Source organism: Humulus lupulus, chromosome 2 (assembly GCF_963169125.1).
Source record: "Humulus lupulus chromosome 2, drHumLupu1.1, whole genome shotgun sequence".
In the NCBI taxonomy this organism is placed as follows: Eukaryota; Viridiplantae; Streptophyta; class Magnoliopsida; order Rosales; family Cannabaceae; genus Humulus; species Humulus lupulus.
Window position 1 is genome coordinate 7,425,559 of NC_084794.1, and position 19,970 is coordinate 7,445,528.

General features: G+C 35.8%; 1 protein-coding gene across 5 annotated transcripts; it reads left to right on the forward strand.

The window, feature by feature from the left end:
* The first annotated feature begins 429 nt into the window (after positions 1-429).
* LOC133817103 (U11/U12 small nuclear ribonucleoprotein 59 kDa protein-like) lies at positions 430-10,576 on the forward strand. Of its 5 annotated transcripts, XM_062249499.1 has the most exons (13): positions 430-933; positions 1,756-1,906; positions 7,124-7,164; positions 7,394-7,575; positions 7,650-7,783; positions 7,997-8,150; positions 8,259-8,589; positions 8,715-8,798; positions 8,911-8,976; positions 9,098-9,170; positions 9,341-9,702; positions 9,897-9,937; positions 10,135-10,576. In XM_062249499.1, exons 6-13 carry the CDS (start codon positions 7,999-8,001, stop codon positions 10,211-10,213), a joined length of 1,188 nt encoding a protein of 395 aa, XP_062105483.1. In that variant the 5' UTR covers positions 430-933; positions 1,756-1,906; positions 7,124-7,164; positions 7,394-7,575; positions 7,650-7,783; positions 7,997-7,998; the 3' UTR covers positions 10,214-10,576. The 5 variants fall into 5 exon arrangements, with proteins under 5 accessions (XP_062105483.1, XP_062105484.1, XP_062105481.1 ...); XM_062249500.1 differs by lacking the exon at positions 7,124-7,164 and having other exon boundaries at positions 7,650-7,808; XM_062249497.1 differs by lacking the exon at positions 7,124-7,164.
* Positions 10,577-19,970: the final 9,394 nt, after the last annotated feature.

The following is a 19,970-nucleotide window of genomic DNA, read 5'->3' on the forward strand; positions in this document are numbered from 1 at the left end:
AAATGACAACACTGATGCTCAGTGAATACGAACCGAAATACATATTCATCTTGCCAAAGCAATCTACGATATTCCTCTTAAAAAATTATCTTCATCGCATCCAAAAGAAACAAGAGCAAAATTAACATTCCTACTTAAAAAGACGGCTACAAAAGATAAAACCCTAGAATTCGGCTATAATATTGCCGGAAGCTTAATCATAACTAAGTGTCACTCGCGATTATATATAGTAAAAGCGTAAGTCTGATAATACTATTTTTGGGCTTAGGGGAGTGGACTTTATTGGTTCTGGGCCTGGCCCAAAATGAAGCATGTGATACGTTTAACATCGAGATTTAAGAGGAAACGGGCCAAGTATTGGAGGCTGATAGGCCTAGTCACATAACGTGTCCTCCAACTATTAAATTAATTTTTTATAATTATTATTAAATTTCATGTGATACTGAAATCCCAATCCTCTTCAATCCTTCCTTCCAGCCCAACCCTCTTTTCTCTTCAATCAGATCTAACCAAATTTCAATTTTATTGCACACTGCCAATTCCTACTTTCAGTCGTTGAGGTTCATCTCTACTAGCAAACACACGAGTCTTCGGTTTTTCTCAAATTTGGAGCGTTGGGGCTGAACTGTGTGTATGTATATATATATATATATATATACATATACTGGTTCAGAGAATCTTGGCGGCAAGAGGTTGTTTTTGGGAGGAAGAACGGTGTGGAGTTCGATAGAAAATTTGAAGGAGAACCTGAATAAGATCGCACAGGATGTGCATGACGATGAAGATGATGACGAGCTCGAGATCTATGGTGTCAATGGAGGCGAGGCGTCGCCAGTCTTTGATCGGAGAAATTCACACAGTTTTGCGCATTCCAAGTAAACTTCTCGCTCGCCGCTAGCGAACGGAATCGATTCCCCTACTGCAAGTCCTGAGGTAAGCCAGTGGCTCTTTCGGTAATCTGGTTTGAGACCTTTGTATTTTTTCAAATTTGAAGAAATTTGGTTTGGTATGTGAATGTTTGGTTTGATTGTCTGTGTTATAGGATTTGAGTTATGCTTCATTTGGAAATTAATTTCTTAATCATTTAAGTTTCTTTGCCCTCATTTGGATTTAATCCTTTCGATAAATTTTGAGATGTAGATCCTGAAGTTGAGATAAGGTGGCCTTGCGTTTTCAAATGCTAAGTCTAATTGTGAGCTGACCTTTATAAATATACATCTACTTGTTAAATTTAGAGACGCTGATGATGCTTCATATCATCTTGTAGATTTTCTCAAACAACATATTGAGCATATCTTCACCCTACATTGCCTTTTTGAAAACGAAAAAAAAGAAGTGCTGGTGACGGGAAAAAACATGTTATCCAAAAGTTCTTATGCTGCACTTCTATTACGTTTATGTTAATTTAGTTTATAAGTTTACGTCTGCATATTGTTGTATTAATCAGAAAAAATACTGCACATTTTCTACTTATAATGTTGTGCTATAGTTCGTATTTAGAGTATTACAAGCTTTATCTGTAACATCTGTAAAAGAATTTAGTAGTTGTCTACTTCTATAGAGATAATGCATGCTGTATTTATAACACTTGGAAAAAAATAGCATTGTGCCTGAGGATTGCAGCTGAGGGATCTCTGGTTATTACGCTTTTTCATTTTCTTTTTTACTTGCATCTGATGTGAATTACTTTTTCGAATATGTGTTTTTTTTTCTAAGTTTTTGTTTTGAGTTTCTTTCTTTTATTTTTGGTTAAAGATTGACCAGTACAAATCAGAAATAAAGAGGCTTCAGGAATCGGAAGCAGACCGTAGGCCCGTAGCTGACCCTCGACCACCCGCACGTCCCAACCTGGTCTGTCGCCTTTCTTCGAAGTCGTCGTTCCTCCACCCACATAGTCGCTACTTTGGTAAATGCTCTTTCGCGTCTAAGTTTGGCTTTGAGTTTATTTTTATTTGCTTACTTGTACGCACTTGTTCCTTGTGGTGTTTCTTCAATTTTGCAACTAATGCCGTGCGTTTCTAGAATCACAAGATGAGATTTTTGTTTTGATTCTAGAAACTTAACACTTCTAGAATAATTATAAGTGATGAGAGTGTTTTTTGGATGTGGGTTTGTCATTACTTTTTTTTTTTTGATGAAAAAGGAAGATTATATTTCAACAAACAAATTACAACAGCCTGTTCACAAACATCCAACCTCACAGCAAATTACAACATCTGAACAAAATCAGAGAGCTTACAATTCTTACTCATTTCTTTATGACTTAGCCTACCCTGCAATCTAATCTTAAGAGTCCTCTTGATTATCTTAACTAAACAATGGGGCGTGTAGGAGACCTGAGAAAAGAAACACATATTCCTATTACACCAGATGTGATAAACAGAAGCTGCCAGACAAGCTATATATATGCGTTGCAACATGGTTTTAGGCTTTCCATCCAGCCAATGCTTCCAGTTGTCCCACTGATTCGGCCATATCTCAGGTCCAATCCAGCTCTTAATCAACTCCCAGATTCTATGAGAAAAGACAGTCAAACAATAAGTGTTTGTGTGTTTCCTCACCTCTTTCACAAACCGGACATGTCACTGAGTTAACCTCAATTTGGCACTGGACCAGATTATCTCTAGTCAGAAGATGCCCAAGAACAGATTGCCAAAGAATAAAACGATGTCTAGGCATAGAAAGATTGCTCCACACTGCCTTAGCATACCCCACCGGCTCCTTCTGAAGCAAATTATTATTTAACAACTTCAAGTTCAGCTTACCATGAATGGCAACTCTCCAAAGCATTGACAAAAAAGATCTCTCGCAAATAACACACCTTGCGCCAATACCAACTTACATCTGATTTCATATGGTAAGCCCAGACAAAAGTACCTTTTAAATAAACCCCATCAATCCATTTCACCCATAAGACATCTTGTTTTGAAGATAAAGCTCAAAGGTATTTAGCCAATAGGACTTTATTCCAAATAGATCCTTCCTTGAAACCCAGACCTCCCAAGATTTTCGGTAGACAGACCTGGGACCAAGAGGAGCAGTGAAATTTGCTTCGATTATTCTTTTCTCCCCAAAGAAAGTTACGACATAGTCTGTCTATTTCCTGAACCGCACTAATGGGAAGCATAAAAATATTCATCCAATAGTTGCGAATGCCCTGCAACACTGAGAATATCAATTGAGTTCTCCCCGCAAATGATAGATGTCTACTAGCCCAAACATGGAGTCTATTCTAAATTTTCTTAATTATTTCACCACAATCAACAATCAACCATCTCGTAGGCCTCAGCGATACCCCCAGATATTTCAGAGGAAAACTACCCTCTCCAAGCGCTATAGATCTAAGAATTTCAGTTCTAACCTCAGCTGCCACGCCCCCAAAGAACACTTGAGATTTACTCAAATTAGCTTCTAAACCGGAACAGCGACAGAACTTCAAAAAACCATCAAATAAAATCTGAACAGATTTCAAATTCCCCTTACAAAACAGAATCAAATCATCCGCAAAGCACAAATTCACAAGTTGCAAATTCTTACACAAGGGATGATATCTAAACTCTTTGTGATGAGAAGCTTGGTTCAATAGTCTAGTTAGATATTCCATTGCTAGAACAAACAGCAGCAGAGAGATGGGGTCTCCCTGTCTTAAACCTTTCCTCCCTTCAAAACTTCCTTGTAATCTTCCATTGAACAAGAGAGTATAGGACGTTCCCGTCAAGCAATTCATTATCCATTGAATAAATTTCCTAGGGAAACAGAAAGCATTCAAGATATCCTCCATAAACGTCCAGTCAACAGAGTCATATGCCTTGCTGAGATCAATTTTTATAATACAGCGGGGAGAAATATTCTTCCTAGAGTAACCATGCAGAATATCCTGAAGGATTAAGATATTGTGAACAAGTTGTCTATTCTGTATAAAGGCTCCTTGATTTTGATGAATTATCACAGGCAGAACCTTTGCCAATCGGAAACAAATCATCTTGGAAATACATTTATAGAGGGTGTTACAACAGGCTATAGGACGATAATCTGTGGCCTTCGAAGGGGAAACAACTTTAGGAATAAGAGATAAGATTGTTCCATTCAATTCAGTCGGAATCACACCACTATCAAAGAACATCAGAATCGCATCAGCTATTTCATCTCCAATATCCTTCCAGAGAGCTTTAGAAAAACCAGAGCCATAACCATCAGGGCCAGGACTCTTGGTAGCTGGAATACTGAATAAAGCTCTCTTAACATCCTTTTTAGTAAAAGGATGAATTAGATCAAGTTTTGATGATCTAAAGACAAAACATTATCCTGTTGGAAACCGCTCAAGTCATCCCGACCTGTTAGAGCAACACTCTTACCCAGAAAACCTTTAAATGATTATGAAAATGCGCAATTACCTCGATAGGATTCTCTACAATCTGCCCCTCATCATTAGTAAAACTGGTGATACGATTCCTCATTCTCCTCTGTTTCAAACTTGCATGAAAATAAGCTGTGTTTTCGTCGCCAAATCTCAGCCAGTTAATTTTACTTTTTTGCCTCAGAAAACTTTCATACAACTTAGACATTCTAGCAAACTCAGCTGCTGCCTCATCCTCTTCCTGCTGTAATAAACTCGAGGAAGGAGACTGCTGCAACATAAATTGAGCCAATTCATAATTCTGCTTTGCTGTTGCATATTTCTGAACCACATCCCCAATCTGCACTTTGTTGAACTGAAGCAAGGCAGGTTTCAGTTTCCTAAGTTTCTGAATAATCTTCTGTAATCCAATACCACCTGCTGGTTTAGACCAGATATTCAAGACAGTACTCCTAAAGTCCTTATGTTTATCCCACATATTATAGTACTAGAAAGGCCTAACCCCTGAAGTTTGGAATTGAACAATTTTGATGATACAAAAACAATGATCAGATATAGCATCCCAATTAATCCGGCCTTCAGAGTCAGGAAAGGTATAAACTCTATCTAGCTTAGAGAATATTCTTGAACCTTCTTTTTGTTTATTAGACCAAGTAAAAAAGGAACCACTGGATCTTAAATCAATCAACAGAGATTTTGCCCTCCATTGACTACTGTCTTCCACTTCCATAGCAGAAACCTGCCTTCCTCCAATTCGATCATCATATTCAAAAACTGAGCCAAGGCCTAGAATTAACCTGAGGAACTTGTAGCTGAGCCCAGAGATTTTTCCTCTCTTCCACTGAGTTTCGGCCATACACAAATGAAAGAATAGCTATTTGACTAACACCCTTTATCTGCACTTCACAAGTGACCAGTTGGTCCAGCTCCTGAACAACAGCTACATGAACTAAATCCGGAATCCAAACCAACTAGATTCTCCCTTCAATTGCCTTACTACTGTACCAACTCCAGCCCACGAACACATCATGCATCATCTCCTCAATTTTATTGCTGTGAAGTTTAGTTTCCAGAAAAATACCCAAACCAATTTTATGAACAAAACAGAACTTTAATAAGGACTGTTGCTTATTCCGATTATTTAAACCCCTTATATTCCAACACAAAATATTACACCCCTCTATTAGAATGTTGATGCTTTTGTGACTCCTTATTTGAAACCATGCCAGTCTTTTCCTGCAGAATATTGAACTTGTTTGCTCTCAAAGTCTGATCTGTGGAACCTTTTTTCCTTAAACCACCCACTTTCTTAGGGGTAGTCCAAGGTTTCTCCTTCTCTGTCATTGAACAACTAGCCTCATTTGTATCTTCAGTTGTTGTTATCAAAGAAGCCTTCGAACCTCCCTTTATAGCTGGCTGATCTCCTTTACTGGTAGTTTGAGCTTCTTTCCCAGCATCCATTTGATTGACAACCACTGGCTTGTTCTCAAGCTTTGACTCACTCAGTACCGTAGCACCCCTAGATTCCCCTTTTCCTGAATTTGTAACTTGCTGTTTTGGTCTCCAGACTACCTCCTGAGCATTCTTACAGCTGGATGCAGTATGGCCTGAACACTTGCAACAAGAACATCAGGTGGGAAGCCATTCAAATTCTATAGCCTTTCCATCAACTGACCTCGCTCATTGATAAAACTAATTGAGTGAGGTAATCTGTCAGTAATCTCGACATCCACAAGGACCCTAGCAAATTTCACCATAGATTTTTCCTTAGTTACCTTGTCCATCATCATAGGTTTCCCTATTGTGCTAACAAGAGCACTCAGACCTTTTAGACCCCAATATTGAAGGCCAAGGTTTGGTAATCGAATCCAAACTGGGACTGATTTTCACCACCCTTAGTGTATCTAAATCAATCGACCAAGGCCTCAACAAGAGTAGTTAACCACTCCTGCTTCCAAAACCATATCCCTAGTTGCTTCATCCCTAAACTTGACCAGGGTATGACCCGCATTCATACGGGCTATCCTTTCTATACCCAACTTTCCCCATAACCGGTTAATAAATCCTTCAAAAACTGCTAAAGGGGGATTAGCTCCTAAAACAACACATACCAAAGCTGACTTCCAGAAGGATGCCTCCACTTCAGTCTCCTCTATATCGATTTGAGCTATCAGTTTCCCATCACGAACCAGAGGCTCCTCATATTTGAGCCGAGCACCACCATTAGCTGTAAAATTCTCCTGAAATTTAGACCACTTTTCCTTTGCCAATTCCTGAAAGTCTTTCTCCTCCGATTCAATCGCCCAAGACCTGGAACCAGCCACATTCTCAGTTTCAGGTTCTTCGTTATCCTCCAGAAAATTATCCTCCCCAATCTCTTGAAATTTCTCCTCTGTATCTGCAAAAATCTCATCCGCAGGTTCTTCTCTTACCAGATCCTTCTCCACTACTTCATCACGATGTACATTATCCTTGTTGTTTACACTCGGAGATGAACGCAGTCCAGGGTTCTGACCAGCTTTCTTACGCCTCACCATGGGGGAGAGAAAAACCAGTCGCACGCCAATCTAGGTGTAACTAATTTTGATGTTCCATTACTTTTTTTTTTTACGTGTTTGCAAATTGTGATTTTTAGAGATGGTTCTATCTCTTTCTTAATTGTGGTTATCTATGATTTGCTCTCATTAATTGTTTGTTCTTGGTGTGGTTCATTGTGATACGGATCTGATTTTTGTGTTACATTTGCAATGTTCTTTCTGTCCTCAGTTGGTTGCAATACGTTCGTTAAAATGTCTCAAAGAGAAAAGGTATAAAGATACACAAGATTTGTTGTTTCTCGTGTTGTCTTATAAGATTTTGACTACTTTGTGTGTTTGATGCACAGTATTATTTCGTATTGTATTGTATTATAAATCAGCAAAGCCAACCAAATCATTATACCCTCTAATGTTTCCAATCCTTGTAGAGCCAGCAATTTGAACTCATGTCTGCTAGGGTAAATCTAATATTGTTGTCGTACACTTTCCATTTACGCAGGCTATTTGATCGACTTTGCATGCGCGAATAGTTGACAGACCTTTTAGTGCTTCTCCAAATTGTACATAAAAAAAAGAGTGATCTTGTGATGGAATCCAAGCGCTTCATGGAACCCACGTCCTCTCACAGAAACCAGAACTTGAGTGTGGCGCCTTAGGACCACTCGACCATCCTGACTAGTTGTATGTTATCCTCTAACTTGAAATCTTACAATGGAAGAATTTATTAAAAGAAAAACTGATGCGTTTCTCTACAGAGGGAGTATTCGATGAAATTGGAGCTTTGCTATATTCCCGTGAAAACTCTACATAGTCTGTATTTCGTATTTCTGGAGATTTGGAGAAGTGTCAACAAATAGAAGCAGAGCAGTGCTCGTCGATCATAACATCTGTATTAGTTCTCTTCCCAACATTCTGTAACTTTTATTTCCTCAAGCAAATATTATTTTTTCTAACTGGCCTGCTACCAAATTATATAATTCGATTTTCATATGCTCTCTTTTTAGGTCTTATCTTATCTAATCAGTCAAGTTGCATAATTTCAAAATTTTAACAATGCTTGCTTATGGTTCATAACTGATTTAGATGATTTTTTTTTTTGTAGTCATGGATTCAACTCCCTTTCAACCTAACGTACAACCTCCTTGGCACCCTATGGTACCCCCTAATCAACCAAGCACGAGTGCCTTTTGGGAAACCAGAAACGCACTTAACAGCCTCAAAGATTTACATGACACTCTCAGTCTTGCGAAATCAATGTACGTTTTCGATTCAATGAACATTTCTTTGTGACATATTATATTATGTTGTTGTTAGTGATCCAATTTAGTTTCTTTTGCTTAATTGTTTGGGATTTGCATTTGCAGGAGTAAGGAACTTGAAATGTTGATGGTAATCAAAGATGGTAGAGGGTCTCTAGAAGTAGATAATGATGATTCAAATAGTGGGATTTTTAAAATTTTGAAAGATAGAAGGATTGATATAGAATCCCAAGTGTCACTTTCAGTGGAAACGGCAAATTCTCTGATGTTTAGATTAAGAGCTCAAATTGAACCCTTTAGGGTGTTAAATGATGAAATGTCTCCATGGGAGGAAAAATGTGCAGCTATGAGGTTATCTAATAAAATGAAGAAGTCGAAACGAAATAAGTATTGGAGGAAGAAAAAGAGGAAGCTCATTGCAGAAATGATTGCAAAGGTGGTTTTAGTGAACTTGCTTTAAAGCTTTCCTACTGGCTTTTGACATCTTTCTTCTGGGAATAGGTATCTGTTTGTTGCTTATGTTGGTTGTATATCCATTTACTCTCTCTGTGACGATCATAGGAACATGAAAGGTTTGACCAAGCTGATCAAGAAGCTGATGAGTGGAGGGCTAGGGAAATTGCCAATGATATTGCAAAACGCAAGGTATTGGACATGTATTGTTGAGGGTTAACATACAATCACTAGTTCTTCTTGTTAGGCATTTTTCTATGTTCTGCAATTTTATTTGCCACTAACTTTGGCATGTGGATTTTAGGTGGAGAAGATGAAAGAGATTGCAAAGCTGAAAGCGAAAGAGGAGAGAAAGAGGCTAGAATCTGAGGTTAGAATTTGTGGACTTGCTAAATCTACCGATGTTGGACCAGATATTGAAGCTTCTTATTTCAAAACAACATGCTCCCCTGTTCACTTAACTAAATTTGACAGCTAATTTCATATTGCAGCTTGAGCTGGTATTGATTGTGGAGAAACTGCAAGAGTTACGTTCAATTAGGATTCAAAAATTGAAAAAACAAGGTTTGGTGGTTTACTTTTCTTTCTATTTCTTTCATGTGTATGTTTTTTTTAATGTATACAATATTGTGTGATAGGAAGTAAGCTCGCTTTGGCCAGGCCTTAACAAATTCCTAACTCACCTTCTTTTTCTTCCAATAAGAATGTCTTTACCATACAATATTATTATGCAGGTCATTTTCTTCCTGAGGAGGATGACAAATTTCTTGAGAGGGTGCAAGCTGCGGTGGAGGAAGAGGAGCGTCAGGCAATTGCAGCAGCTGATACAGAGGCTGCAAAGGGTGCCATTGCAACTGCTGAAGAATCTAGGAAAGCGACCTATAATCTTGGGCCTGAATCAAAAGATATAAGCCCTAGGGAAGACAACAATCAGGACGCTGTGGTGAAAAATCATGAGAACTCTAATGTGAACATGGAGAAAGAATCTGGGAAGCAAGCATTAGAGACACAAGTCTATGATTCTGTTGCAAACCTCCCAATTGAATTCTATCACTATTATCATGGGAGCAATACTGATATAGGCACCCTTATTGAGGTGATACAGACTTCTTTATACTGAATCATTGTTTCTTATCTCGATTTATTTCATGGAATGGATGTGATGCTTGGCTTCTTTAAGGGCCATGGTGAAGGAATTCTTTGTTAGCCATTAGCATGTATATCTGTATTTGGCTTTTAGTATTTCTTTGATCTGGTCTATATCTTAATGACTATATATAATTTATGCAGGTGAGAAGAACATGGGATGCCTACATAAGACCAGGAGGAAGGTAGGGATGCCGATTTTAATTCAATTTTTTGCTCAATGAGTAAAATGGCAGTTCTAGCTCATTTGCCGTGAATATATTGTTTTTGTTCATTCCTCTTACATTTTTAATTACTTAAATTTTAAGGTTAGTTAACTAAATGTTAATTGCTGCATCACCTAAGAAAATGTCACATTTCAACTTTGATGGAATTTGTGCAGCCGCATACCATGGCATTGGGTTCAACCTCCACCTCCTGCGAATGAGATTTGGGCTTCGTATCTGATGAGGTCAAAATGATACTCAACCGACTCATATAAAGGATATGGGATTGTTTGACAGTTTTGCTTGTTGTACCAAATCAATTCCCTTATGTTTGTTCTAGATGTATGGAACACCAAGATAATGTTTTTTTTACTTGTGATGATCGATCGAGTCTAACTTTAAATTTGCGCATAAGTTACTTCACCTTACAACATCAAAGTCCATGGTCATAAGAAAAATGTTGAATTATAAAGATTTGTTGGAGTCTTATTCTCTAGTCTCTACGAGTCCCAAGTAGTTTTGAAGGTCCAAAATTTCAAGATTCTCATGTAAGTTTTCAATGAGGACTTCTACATTGCTGGACAATCAGGATTCAGGAGTTAACCTTATTGAACATTAGCTTTGGCCTTCCTCCCTCTATTAAATTGCCACCAGTCTTAACTTAGCTTTGACGAAATCATTAAATGTTTTTGTTGAATTAAAAATCAAGTCTACTTCCGTCGGTCTTATTTCTCTCGCATATGGATTTGATGAACAGAGTGTTCAAGAATTATCTGGACCAGTTTGTGATCGACCTGGGAGCTTGGGTCAGCGATGCGGGATCAGTATCCTAAGTTATTCAGGTAAATTTCGAGGATGAAATTCTCATTAGGAGGGGATAAATGTAACGATCCAAATTTACTAATAAGGCTTAAGAGCCTTGATTAGTGTGTCGGGAGGGCATAACTGGATTATATGTGATTTAAATTATTAAAAGTGTGTTTATATGATTATTTGGATGTATGAGATGCATGACTACGTGTACTAGTATGCATGTAGGCCTTGATTAGGTTAGAAGAGCATATTCGTAATTTTGGCCCGTTGAGGGCATAAATGTAAATATTTGATAATAGATAACATATTTACATTTGGTGTAAAGTGTTTTATGAACTCAAGAGCGCAATTCTAAGTCTATAGTGGAGTCACGAGGAATTAATAAGGTAGTGAGATTATTTGTTATAAATAAACTCACTATAACTTATTGGAGCTTGAGTTTGTGGATCCATAGTCCCTATGTCATCTCTTATCAAAATGAACCTAGTAGTCTTGAATAATTAATTTAATTATTAATTATAAAAATATCATATTGACTAGGTTAATGAAAATAAATAATGTTAAATTAATTATTGATATTTTGTGAGAAAAGAAATAGAAGAAACTTTGAGGTTTTTATTACAAAATCTCAAAAAGAGAGTGTTATAGACAATTATGACAATTTTGTTAATATTGATAAATTGATATTAATATTAATAAAATGAATTAAATAAATGTGAAAATTATAATTGATTAATTTTGACAAGTATTGTAATATCCAACATTTTCATAATACATTTATTTATTATAAATCAGAGTTTTAATACATAAAATGTACAAATTTACAAATTTAAGAAATAGTAATGGAAAAATAGTGTTTAAAATATGATTTTATGTTTTTAATGAGATTAAAGAGAGAGAAACTTGAGTAGTCAAGTATTGGACCCAAATGTCATATAATTTTTAATTGAGGATTTTCATAAAATTAAGAAAGTTTTGCTAAATGGCTTATTTGAAAAGAATTTTAGTATTTTGGGTCCAAGTGTAATTTAAAAAAAAAAAAAAAAAAAAGGCTTCAGCCTTTCTTTTTTTACCGAGCCCCTCTCTCTCTCGAGTGCGTGCGTCTGCCCGACCACCGAACGTCCACCGGCGATCACCGTTTATAGCCACGCGCCGGACTGTTGGATTCAGAGGCCTCCGAACTATCGACCACGCGGGAATCTAGAGCTCACTCGCCGATTAAACACTTCAACTGGTCGATTTAAGTTCGGCCACCCCGCGACTTCAAGGTTGCGATTCGGCCACCTCGGGTATCCGTTTGCCGATCCGTCACCACCATCGTGTTCCTCGTGTTGTGGGCTTCAAAACCCAATAACTGGTTCCTACATCTACCATAGTTGGGTGGTGGGCCCACCACGAGCCACCGCGATCCACCGTAGACCGACGGTCGAAACTTAGTGTTCGAGGTTTTGAAGTACGTTTTGAGTCTTAGAAAATCATCGTTTGACTTGTGGAACCCGATCACTTTGGTATAATTTCTTTGACTTAGATATTGTGATTTAATTGTGATTGATTAGAATAATTGTTATTATGTGTATTTATAGTATATAATTATATATTCTTGATATATGGAATATTTTTCTGTAATTATACTGGCTGTCTGGGATTATATGTATTTTTTATACAGGTTTTGATTTTGGAATTATCCACTTTATAGTCGTTGTGCTGTCCAATTTTCTAGAAAATATTAAATATTAAATAAATTATAAAAATACATATTTAATTGATTTTCCATTAATATGGAAATTATTATGATTAATTAATTTTAATTATTATTGTTATTGTTTTGTTAAGTAAATCAAGAATACAGATTCATATATATATATATATATATGAAAAATGTGATTTATAGTAAACCTATTATTTAACCATTATTATTGTATATTAATATTTTTATTAATATTTGAATATTAAAATAATATCAAATATTCGTTTCTTACAGTTATTGATATTTGTAAGACCAATGAATTTTGGAGAAAGTATATTTATTATATCACTGGAATTGATACTATGACTAATTAATAATAATATAAATATTTATATTTATATCATTATCATTATATTGATTATTACAATTTTATGTTAAAAATATGATTTCTTTTATAAAATGACTATTTGAATATATATACATTCATATATGTATTGTTATTGAGGTATTTTGTTATTATTATTGAAATAAGTTTATTTATAGATGATAATTATTATTGTTGTTGTTGTTATTATTATTATTATCATGAGAGTACATTATTAAATGAGCAATGTTTTATATGAAGAGTTATTTGTATTATGTTGATAATAATTATTATTATCATTCATATAGTTTATGGTATTGTTAATATACACTATCAATAGTGTATATTTACGATTTTGATAGAATTTAATATATGATGTGCCTTGAATAAGATTTGTATGGATTTGATTGATTGACTCTTGGTGAGCAATTTTAAAATAAGCTAAGGACCTAAGGTAAGTAAATCTCACCTTTTGTGCTTAAGTGTAAGATGCATGACTACATTGATTGTGTACATCTGATGAGTTAAGTATGGTATGATGATGATGCATATGATAAGTATGTGAAGAATGATTATATGAACACCATAAGGGTGTTGTGTGATATGTAATTGATGAATTCCGTGATATGTGAAAGATGTCTTACTTGGTTAAGAATGATATGAATTATGTGCAAGTATATGTTCTTATGTTGATGGATATGTGGATTAATTTATGTTCATGATTTGTTATATGTTATGATATATGAAGCGTTTAAGTTTTTAGGCTGGAAACCTTAGACCTGAGCCATATCTCTACGTTAAGGTATAACAACGCCACCAATCCAAAGCTTCATGTATAATGACTAAAGATGTTTTGAGTTATATGAGATGTGATACAATGCCTTGATTGAATACCATCAAACATGAATCATGAACATGAACATGAACATTGACATTTCAGCATCAGCATGTATGCATGGCATGTACAGTTATGTGATACATTATTATGTGATATAAGACCATGCATATAAATATGAGGAAAATTGTGAAATGCCTTGAAAAGTCTTATGTAAAGTTGAACATTTTAATGACACAAGGCTTAAGCAAAGTGATAATAAGATGTTAAAAAGGGAGCCACTGTTTTGATGAAGCAATCAAGTAAGTTCAGTAAAGAAGACGGAAGTCTATAAGACTTATAGTGGCTGCCCACTAGTGTGGGCTAGGTCAGAGTTGACCATTCAGATATGTTTGCCATGTTTCCGTCTTTCTCCTCCATATGTGTAATAAGTTTGGCAGCTATGACAACGATGAAATGAGTGTTATGATAAGCCTAGCTGTGATGATGGCTAGCCGGAGGAGAACCCATGAGATTCTATATGATATGTGTAACAAGCCCTGTAGGCATTGGCCGAATCAAACAGTGTGCACAAGTGATATTGGGCCCATAAAAATGTGAAACTAAAAGAAAGAACATAAAAGTAAAGTTTGAAAGTGCATGAGCAATAAATGAAATGCATAAGTATATAAGTCAGCATATTAGTATATGTGCACTACAAACTCACGACATTCATGTGTATGTGTATGCATGAGATTTGCTTACTGAGCGTTAGCTCATTATGTTATTTTCCAACATTTTTCCAGGTGTGGCTTTAGCTGTTGAGCAACTTGTGGAGCACGGACTCAGTAGCAATGCAATAATGGTTTAGAGTTTTCATATGGCTGCCTTAAATTTAAAGTATTCATACGTGTAATAATTTCTACTAATAAGTTTATATAAAAGTTTTAAATTTTTCTGTATTTCTTCGTATCATTTTATTTAATTCTTTTGGTCAAGTGCCTAACATACTCGTAAACTCTAGAATTACGAGTATGTGGTGAACGTACCCTACCTTAGGGACGTTACAAGTATTTAACTAATTATAATTATTAAATAATTAAATTAAAATGAGAAACTAAAGTCTATTTTATGTCAAATGAATTTGACAAGATAATATTCTATACCTAGTCGTTTACACTCTTTTAGTTTTTTCCTTTTAAGAATTCTCTTCTTATGTGTTGAAACTTGCCCACATAAATACTATAGGATATCCAAAGAGTGTAGTCATTATTCCGCTACGATCTTGTAAGTACTCTAATGATTTTGTTATTGTATTTACACGTCTTTATAATATTCACATGTTTGTGTGATTATATAATTTTTAACATGTATATTATTTTGAATATATATTTATAGGAAGCAGGTATGTAGTCTTGATTTGCCGTAACACCAGCGTGTTAATGGTTTTTCTCCTAAATAAGTTTTTTTTTTCTCTCTCTCGGTCTCGGCTAAATAGTCAAACGCCTTTAAATAAAACTTCAATGTGATGATACACATACAGTTATTTGATATAGGTCGGCACTACCATAATTGACAAAAAGCCTGAAAATCAATTGTAGGTTGCAACATACATATAATTTAAAATTAAAAACATAACAAAACAAATTCAATTAAAATTTATTTAGAAAGGATGGCACAGATTTGACATGTATAATATGTTAGAATATTTTTATGCTATATATTAAAACGATTTCTTACAACTAATTGATTTTTATTCATTTAATATATCAAAATTAATGGTCAATATTTATTTGTTAAACTCAATTTGAATTTTCTAATTATATGGAGAGAATATCTCTGTAATACCCCGAATTCTCCGTTGAGTTTAACGGCGTGAATAGTAGGCCGGGAGGGCCATACTTGCTTAATTATGTTATTAATTGATTAAATGCATGTATATGTTGATTATATTATGATATGATGTGAAATGCATGCATGTGAGTCCATATTTCTATCCACAGGGGTGTGTTGGTAATTTGGCCCGTTGAGGGTAAATTGATTATTTGTTCGCATGTTGATGATATAATTTGAGACCACATTATGATGTGGGTTTGTTCGAGCCATTTGGCATGAGACGATCAAGGAATGTTTAATGTCGGTTTGGTCATAACGGGCTTAAGCTCGGGGCTCGGGGTGAGTCTCGGGGAGTTTTAATTATTAGAGTGTTACCGGGCATTAAAGGGTGACGGGAGGTGAAATATTGGTGTTTGAGGATATTGAGATTAGCGGGAATTGGGAAGCGTTAATTATGATTAACGGTGTAGGTGGAAAATGTCAAAACTATTCCTGAGTTGGCTTTAGAAACTTTTAAAGACCTAGGGGTATAAAGGTCTTTTGGCTTGGATATATATGAGCTTGGAAGGCTGTAGAGTAAAACATAACCAAAACAGAGTAAGAAACCTCCTTCCCGTACATTCATCTCTATAGTTTCTCCTCTTTGGAATTTTGAGCTCAAGTGTGGAACTAAGCTAGGAAATCAAGGGGCTAAGGTTGTGGAGTTAGTTCAACCATTGGAGAGGGTTCGATATCAAGTTTGAGGTAAGCTTTGACCATTATTTTTTTCTGGTTTTGCCCTATTTTAAAGATAGTTTTCAGCTTGTGTTTTGTGGAGGATTGTTGGAATTGATGGAGGTTTTAGTTGGGGTTTGTCTTGGGTTATGATGAGGGAGAGTTATGAGTGTTGTTTAGGGGTTTAATTGTGTGTTTGGAGGAGGTTTTGAACTGATTTGAAGGGCTGGTTTGGGAGGAAAATACAGGGGAAAGTTTTAGTTCGCGTGCTGCCATTTTGGCCATTCTGGGCTGGGCGTCGCGGCGCAGTTGTGGTGCGCCGCGGCCCTTGGCGTCTGGCAGGGGAGGCCCCTTCTGTCTGAAGGGCGCGCCGCGGTGCAGCAGGGGAGGGCCGCGACCCTTAAGGCATTTTTGGCCAAAGTGAGCTTTTTGGCTTGGGGATTCAAACCTAAGGCCTCGGGATTGAACCTACTACCCGGTTGAGTAGTGTTTGAGGTCCCGGAGGTTAGGTTTTGGTTTGGGAACCTTTTATTAATCATTTTATTGATGGAATCCCATAATTTGGTTATGACCAGGTAACCGTTAAAGGACCAAAAGGTCGATCGTTCTCAGGGTCACTCTTTTATCTGTTCTAGCTCGGAACCAGAGGTAAGAAAACTGCACCCAAAGTGTGACATGCATGGATATTTGTAAGCATGTTGATTGTATAAATATGGACATGGATTGAATACAGAATCAACAAAAGTGTTAGTATCAGCTGTGAGGCTGTGACTTATTTGTCAGGCTCGGCAATGTTACTGGACACAGGTCAGGAAGCGCTGACTTATTTGTCAGAACGGCCTTAGCGTGAATCACGCAAGCCAACAGAGATTAGATCTAATCGACCATTAGCATTGAATGACTCAAGGAGCATTAATGCCTGACCGACCCTGAGGGTCGATGAACAAACAAAGCCTGGAGGCTAGTGGCTTACCTAGCAGCCACTCTCCCGCTAAAAAAGAGAGCTTGGAGGCTAGTGGCTTACTTAACAGCCACTCTCCCGCTAAAATCATGTGTTGTTCATTTGCTTGTTTGAAAACTTTATGCTCAGTGTGATTATAATGATAATCATTTGATAATGTTTATGAAAGGTATTATGTTTTCTTGCTGGGCTTTGGCTCATGGGTGCTATGTGGTGCAGGTAAAGGGAAAGAAAAGCTCACCTAGCCTTGAGTGGAGAGCTGATGTGGTGATGTGTACATATGCGGTCGCTTGACCACCACGGCCAAGGAGTTCTCAGAGGAACTAGGGGTTTTACCCTATTTTTGCCGCTTAGGTCGGCGGGTTTGTACATTTAAGACTGTAATGACCATTTTGTACTGAGAACCACTTGTGAACGTTTTGTTTAGCTCTGCAGAGCAGTTTGTAATAAAAATATCCATTTCCTTTTCATTGGTTTTATACCTTAACCTGTTAATTACACTCAGAGCACGTTTTTGACCAAAGGACTCAGGTAGTGAGTCAAATTTCCGGTCCACCGTTCACCGTAACTGTTCTGAGGTAGCCAGGGCGTTACAATCTCAATCTTTATTATTGTGGCAGAGACTCTGATAGTATGTCTCATTCTATAAATATAGAGTATTATTTCCCAAACTCACTGCTCATTCTTACTTTTAGTAACTCCATCTAAAGAGTTAGTGAGAGTTTGGAAGCCCGTGTATTCGTTCTAATTTCTGTTTCTTTTTCTTTTTAGATCTAAAGCTAGATCGATATTATCAATAGCAATGTTTGGTGGTATATATTTTCGATCGTCTTCGTATATGTTCAATCAATATATATTAATTCCGCCTACATGTATAAAATTGTTCATATGACTATATTTCATTCACTCTAACATAATAAACTAGCTCTTCCATGGACCATTTTTCTACCCTGATCTTAAAACCAGAGATATGTCACTATTTTCTTTATTCCTGCATCATATATATACAACAGTCACTACTACAAAAATAGACTTTAACTTCGATTTTTTCGTTTGTTATTCTTCGGATCTCACGGAGATATTAGCCGAAGTTACTCCGAACGAAGTTAAAAATATATAAAAACTGAAGTTAAAGGGCCTTTAACTTTGGTTTTTACATAATAACTGAAGTTAAAAGTATTTTTTTCTTAAAAAAATATATTTATTTTATTTGTATTATTAATTTGATTTTTTATAAAATATTTTAATAATTATTTTTTTAATTCCAATTTGCAATTATTTTAATATTAATAAATATATTTGAACATTCCAATAAACTTAAAATAAAATAAAATTCACAAACTATATAGACTTAATGTACATATATATATACACATTCATACATAAATAAAAGCTAAGTACCACGTAAAAATCTAAGGTGTTTATACAACTAAACATGTGAAGTTCACCTAAGTAATTATTTGAAATATTGAAATTTCTTAAATATTAAATATTTTTCAAAAAATTTAGCAGAATTTCCCCTATAAATTGGACTACCCAAACTTGTTGACATTCAATTTTAAACTAAAATTTGTAACAGTTCACAGTGCAAATAAGCATAATCATGTCAATTTTATCAGAAATTGGAGGAATACCTCATACCGAAAAGCAAATCTTAGTTTCCAATTACAATAAAACTCATGTTAATCCATTTTCATCTTGAATGCTTGCCTTGAATTTTGACTGTATCCATAAGCCCCTAGTTCAAAGTAACATTATCTAGTCAAGATGCATGATAAAGTTACTTCAAACTAGGGAATTATGGTTATCACCATAGCACACAAATTCCCGATTTCCTATTCAAAACCTACCGCCAAACCTAAAAAGTTTAAATTATAACTCTATGAATAAATACTACATATTTAAAAACATGTTCAATTAATAAATCCTAAAAAATTGGGCAGAGTTTCATCTGTTTCTATAATATATCTCAATTTCATAAGTACCTATATCTTAACCAAAATTTTTAACCATAAACCGCTAATCATACTTAGTTACACGATTATAGCCTAATGACTCGGTTAGCAAGTTTAGCACTGTTTAAATGCACACCGTAATGGCCCCTGGAGATTAGGGCGTTACAGTACCGTTGGAAATTAGCCTAGTTAAAACCGACTTCCTCTCAGCCATTTTAGAACCCAAAAGGTCGATATAAAAATTCAAGAAAGCATCACTTACTTGATCTTGTTTCTCCACCCATGTCCCTTCCATATCCTTTATTGAATAAATTCGATTTCTAGCCCTTCTAGCCTAAAGACTTGCATGGAAAATGGCAGTATTAGCATCACCTTCTTTAACCCAATTCAACTTAGCCTTTTGATGCAAAAAAGATAAGTAAGCTGTATGCACCACATTATACTCATGCCTGGCTTCTTTTTCATCATAGATCAACTGTTCACAAAAAGGTTGTTGTTGGATTGCCTCCTGCAGATGCATTATCTTCTGTTGAGCTTGCAAATCCTTTGCTTGAATATCCCATACTGAGTGCTTATTAAACTCTTTCAAAGCCACCTTTAACTTCTTTAGCTTGCTAATAACCTTGTACATTGGAGATCTGATGGACCCAAAACGGATATGTTTTAAATATTTATAACTTGCAAGTGCACGAATCATATATGAAGTATAGTGTTCTTATAAGCACAAGATCGAACCCAAAGGAGTTGTCTAAAATAAAAAAGAAAACTATTTTAAACCAAAATTTATAAATTTTAACCTAGCTCCAAAGATTGATGAGATTTTTGTATCAAGAAAATAAAAATGAAATATAATAATAAAGATATTAAA

Excerpts from the sequence above, each read along its gene's own strand:
- LOC133817103 (XM_062249499.1), top strand. The coding sequence starts at position 7,999 with ATGGATTCAACTCCCTTTCAACCTAACGTACAACCTCCTTGGCACCCT. Across the intron at positions 8,590-8,714 it reads TTGCAGAAATGATTGCAAAG|GAACATGAAAGGTTTGACCA; the intron begins GTGGTTTTAGTG and ends TGACGATCATAG. Across the intron at positions 8,799-8,910 it reads ATGATATTGCAAAACGCAAG|GTGGAGAAGATGAAAGAGAT; the intron begins GTATTGGACATG and ends TGTGGATTTTAG.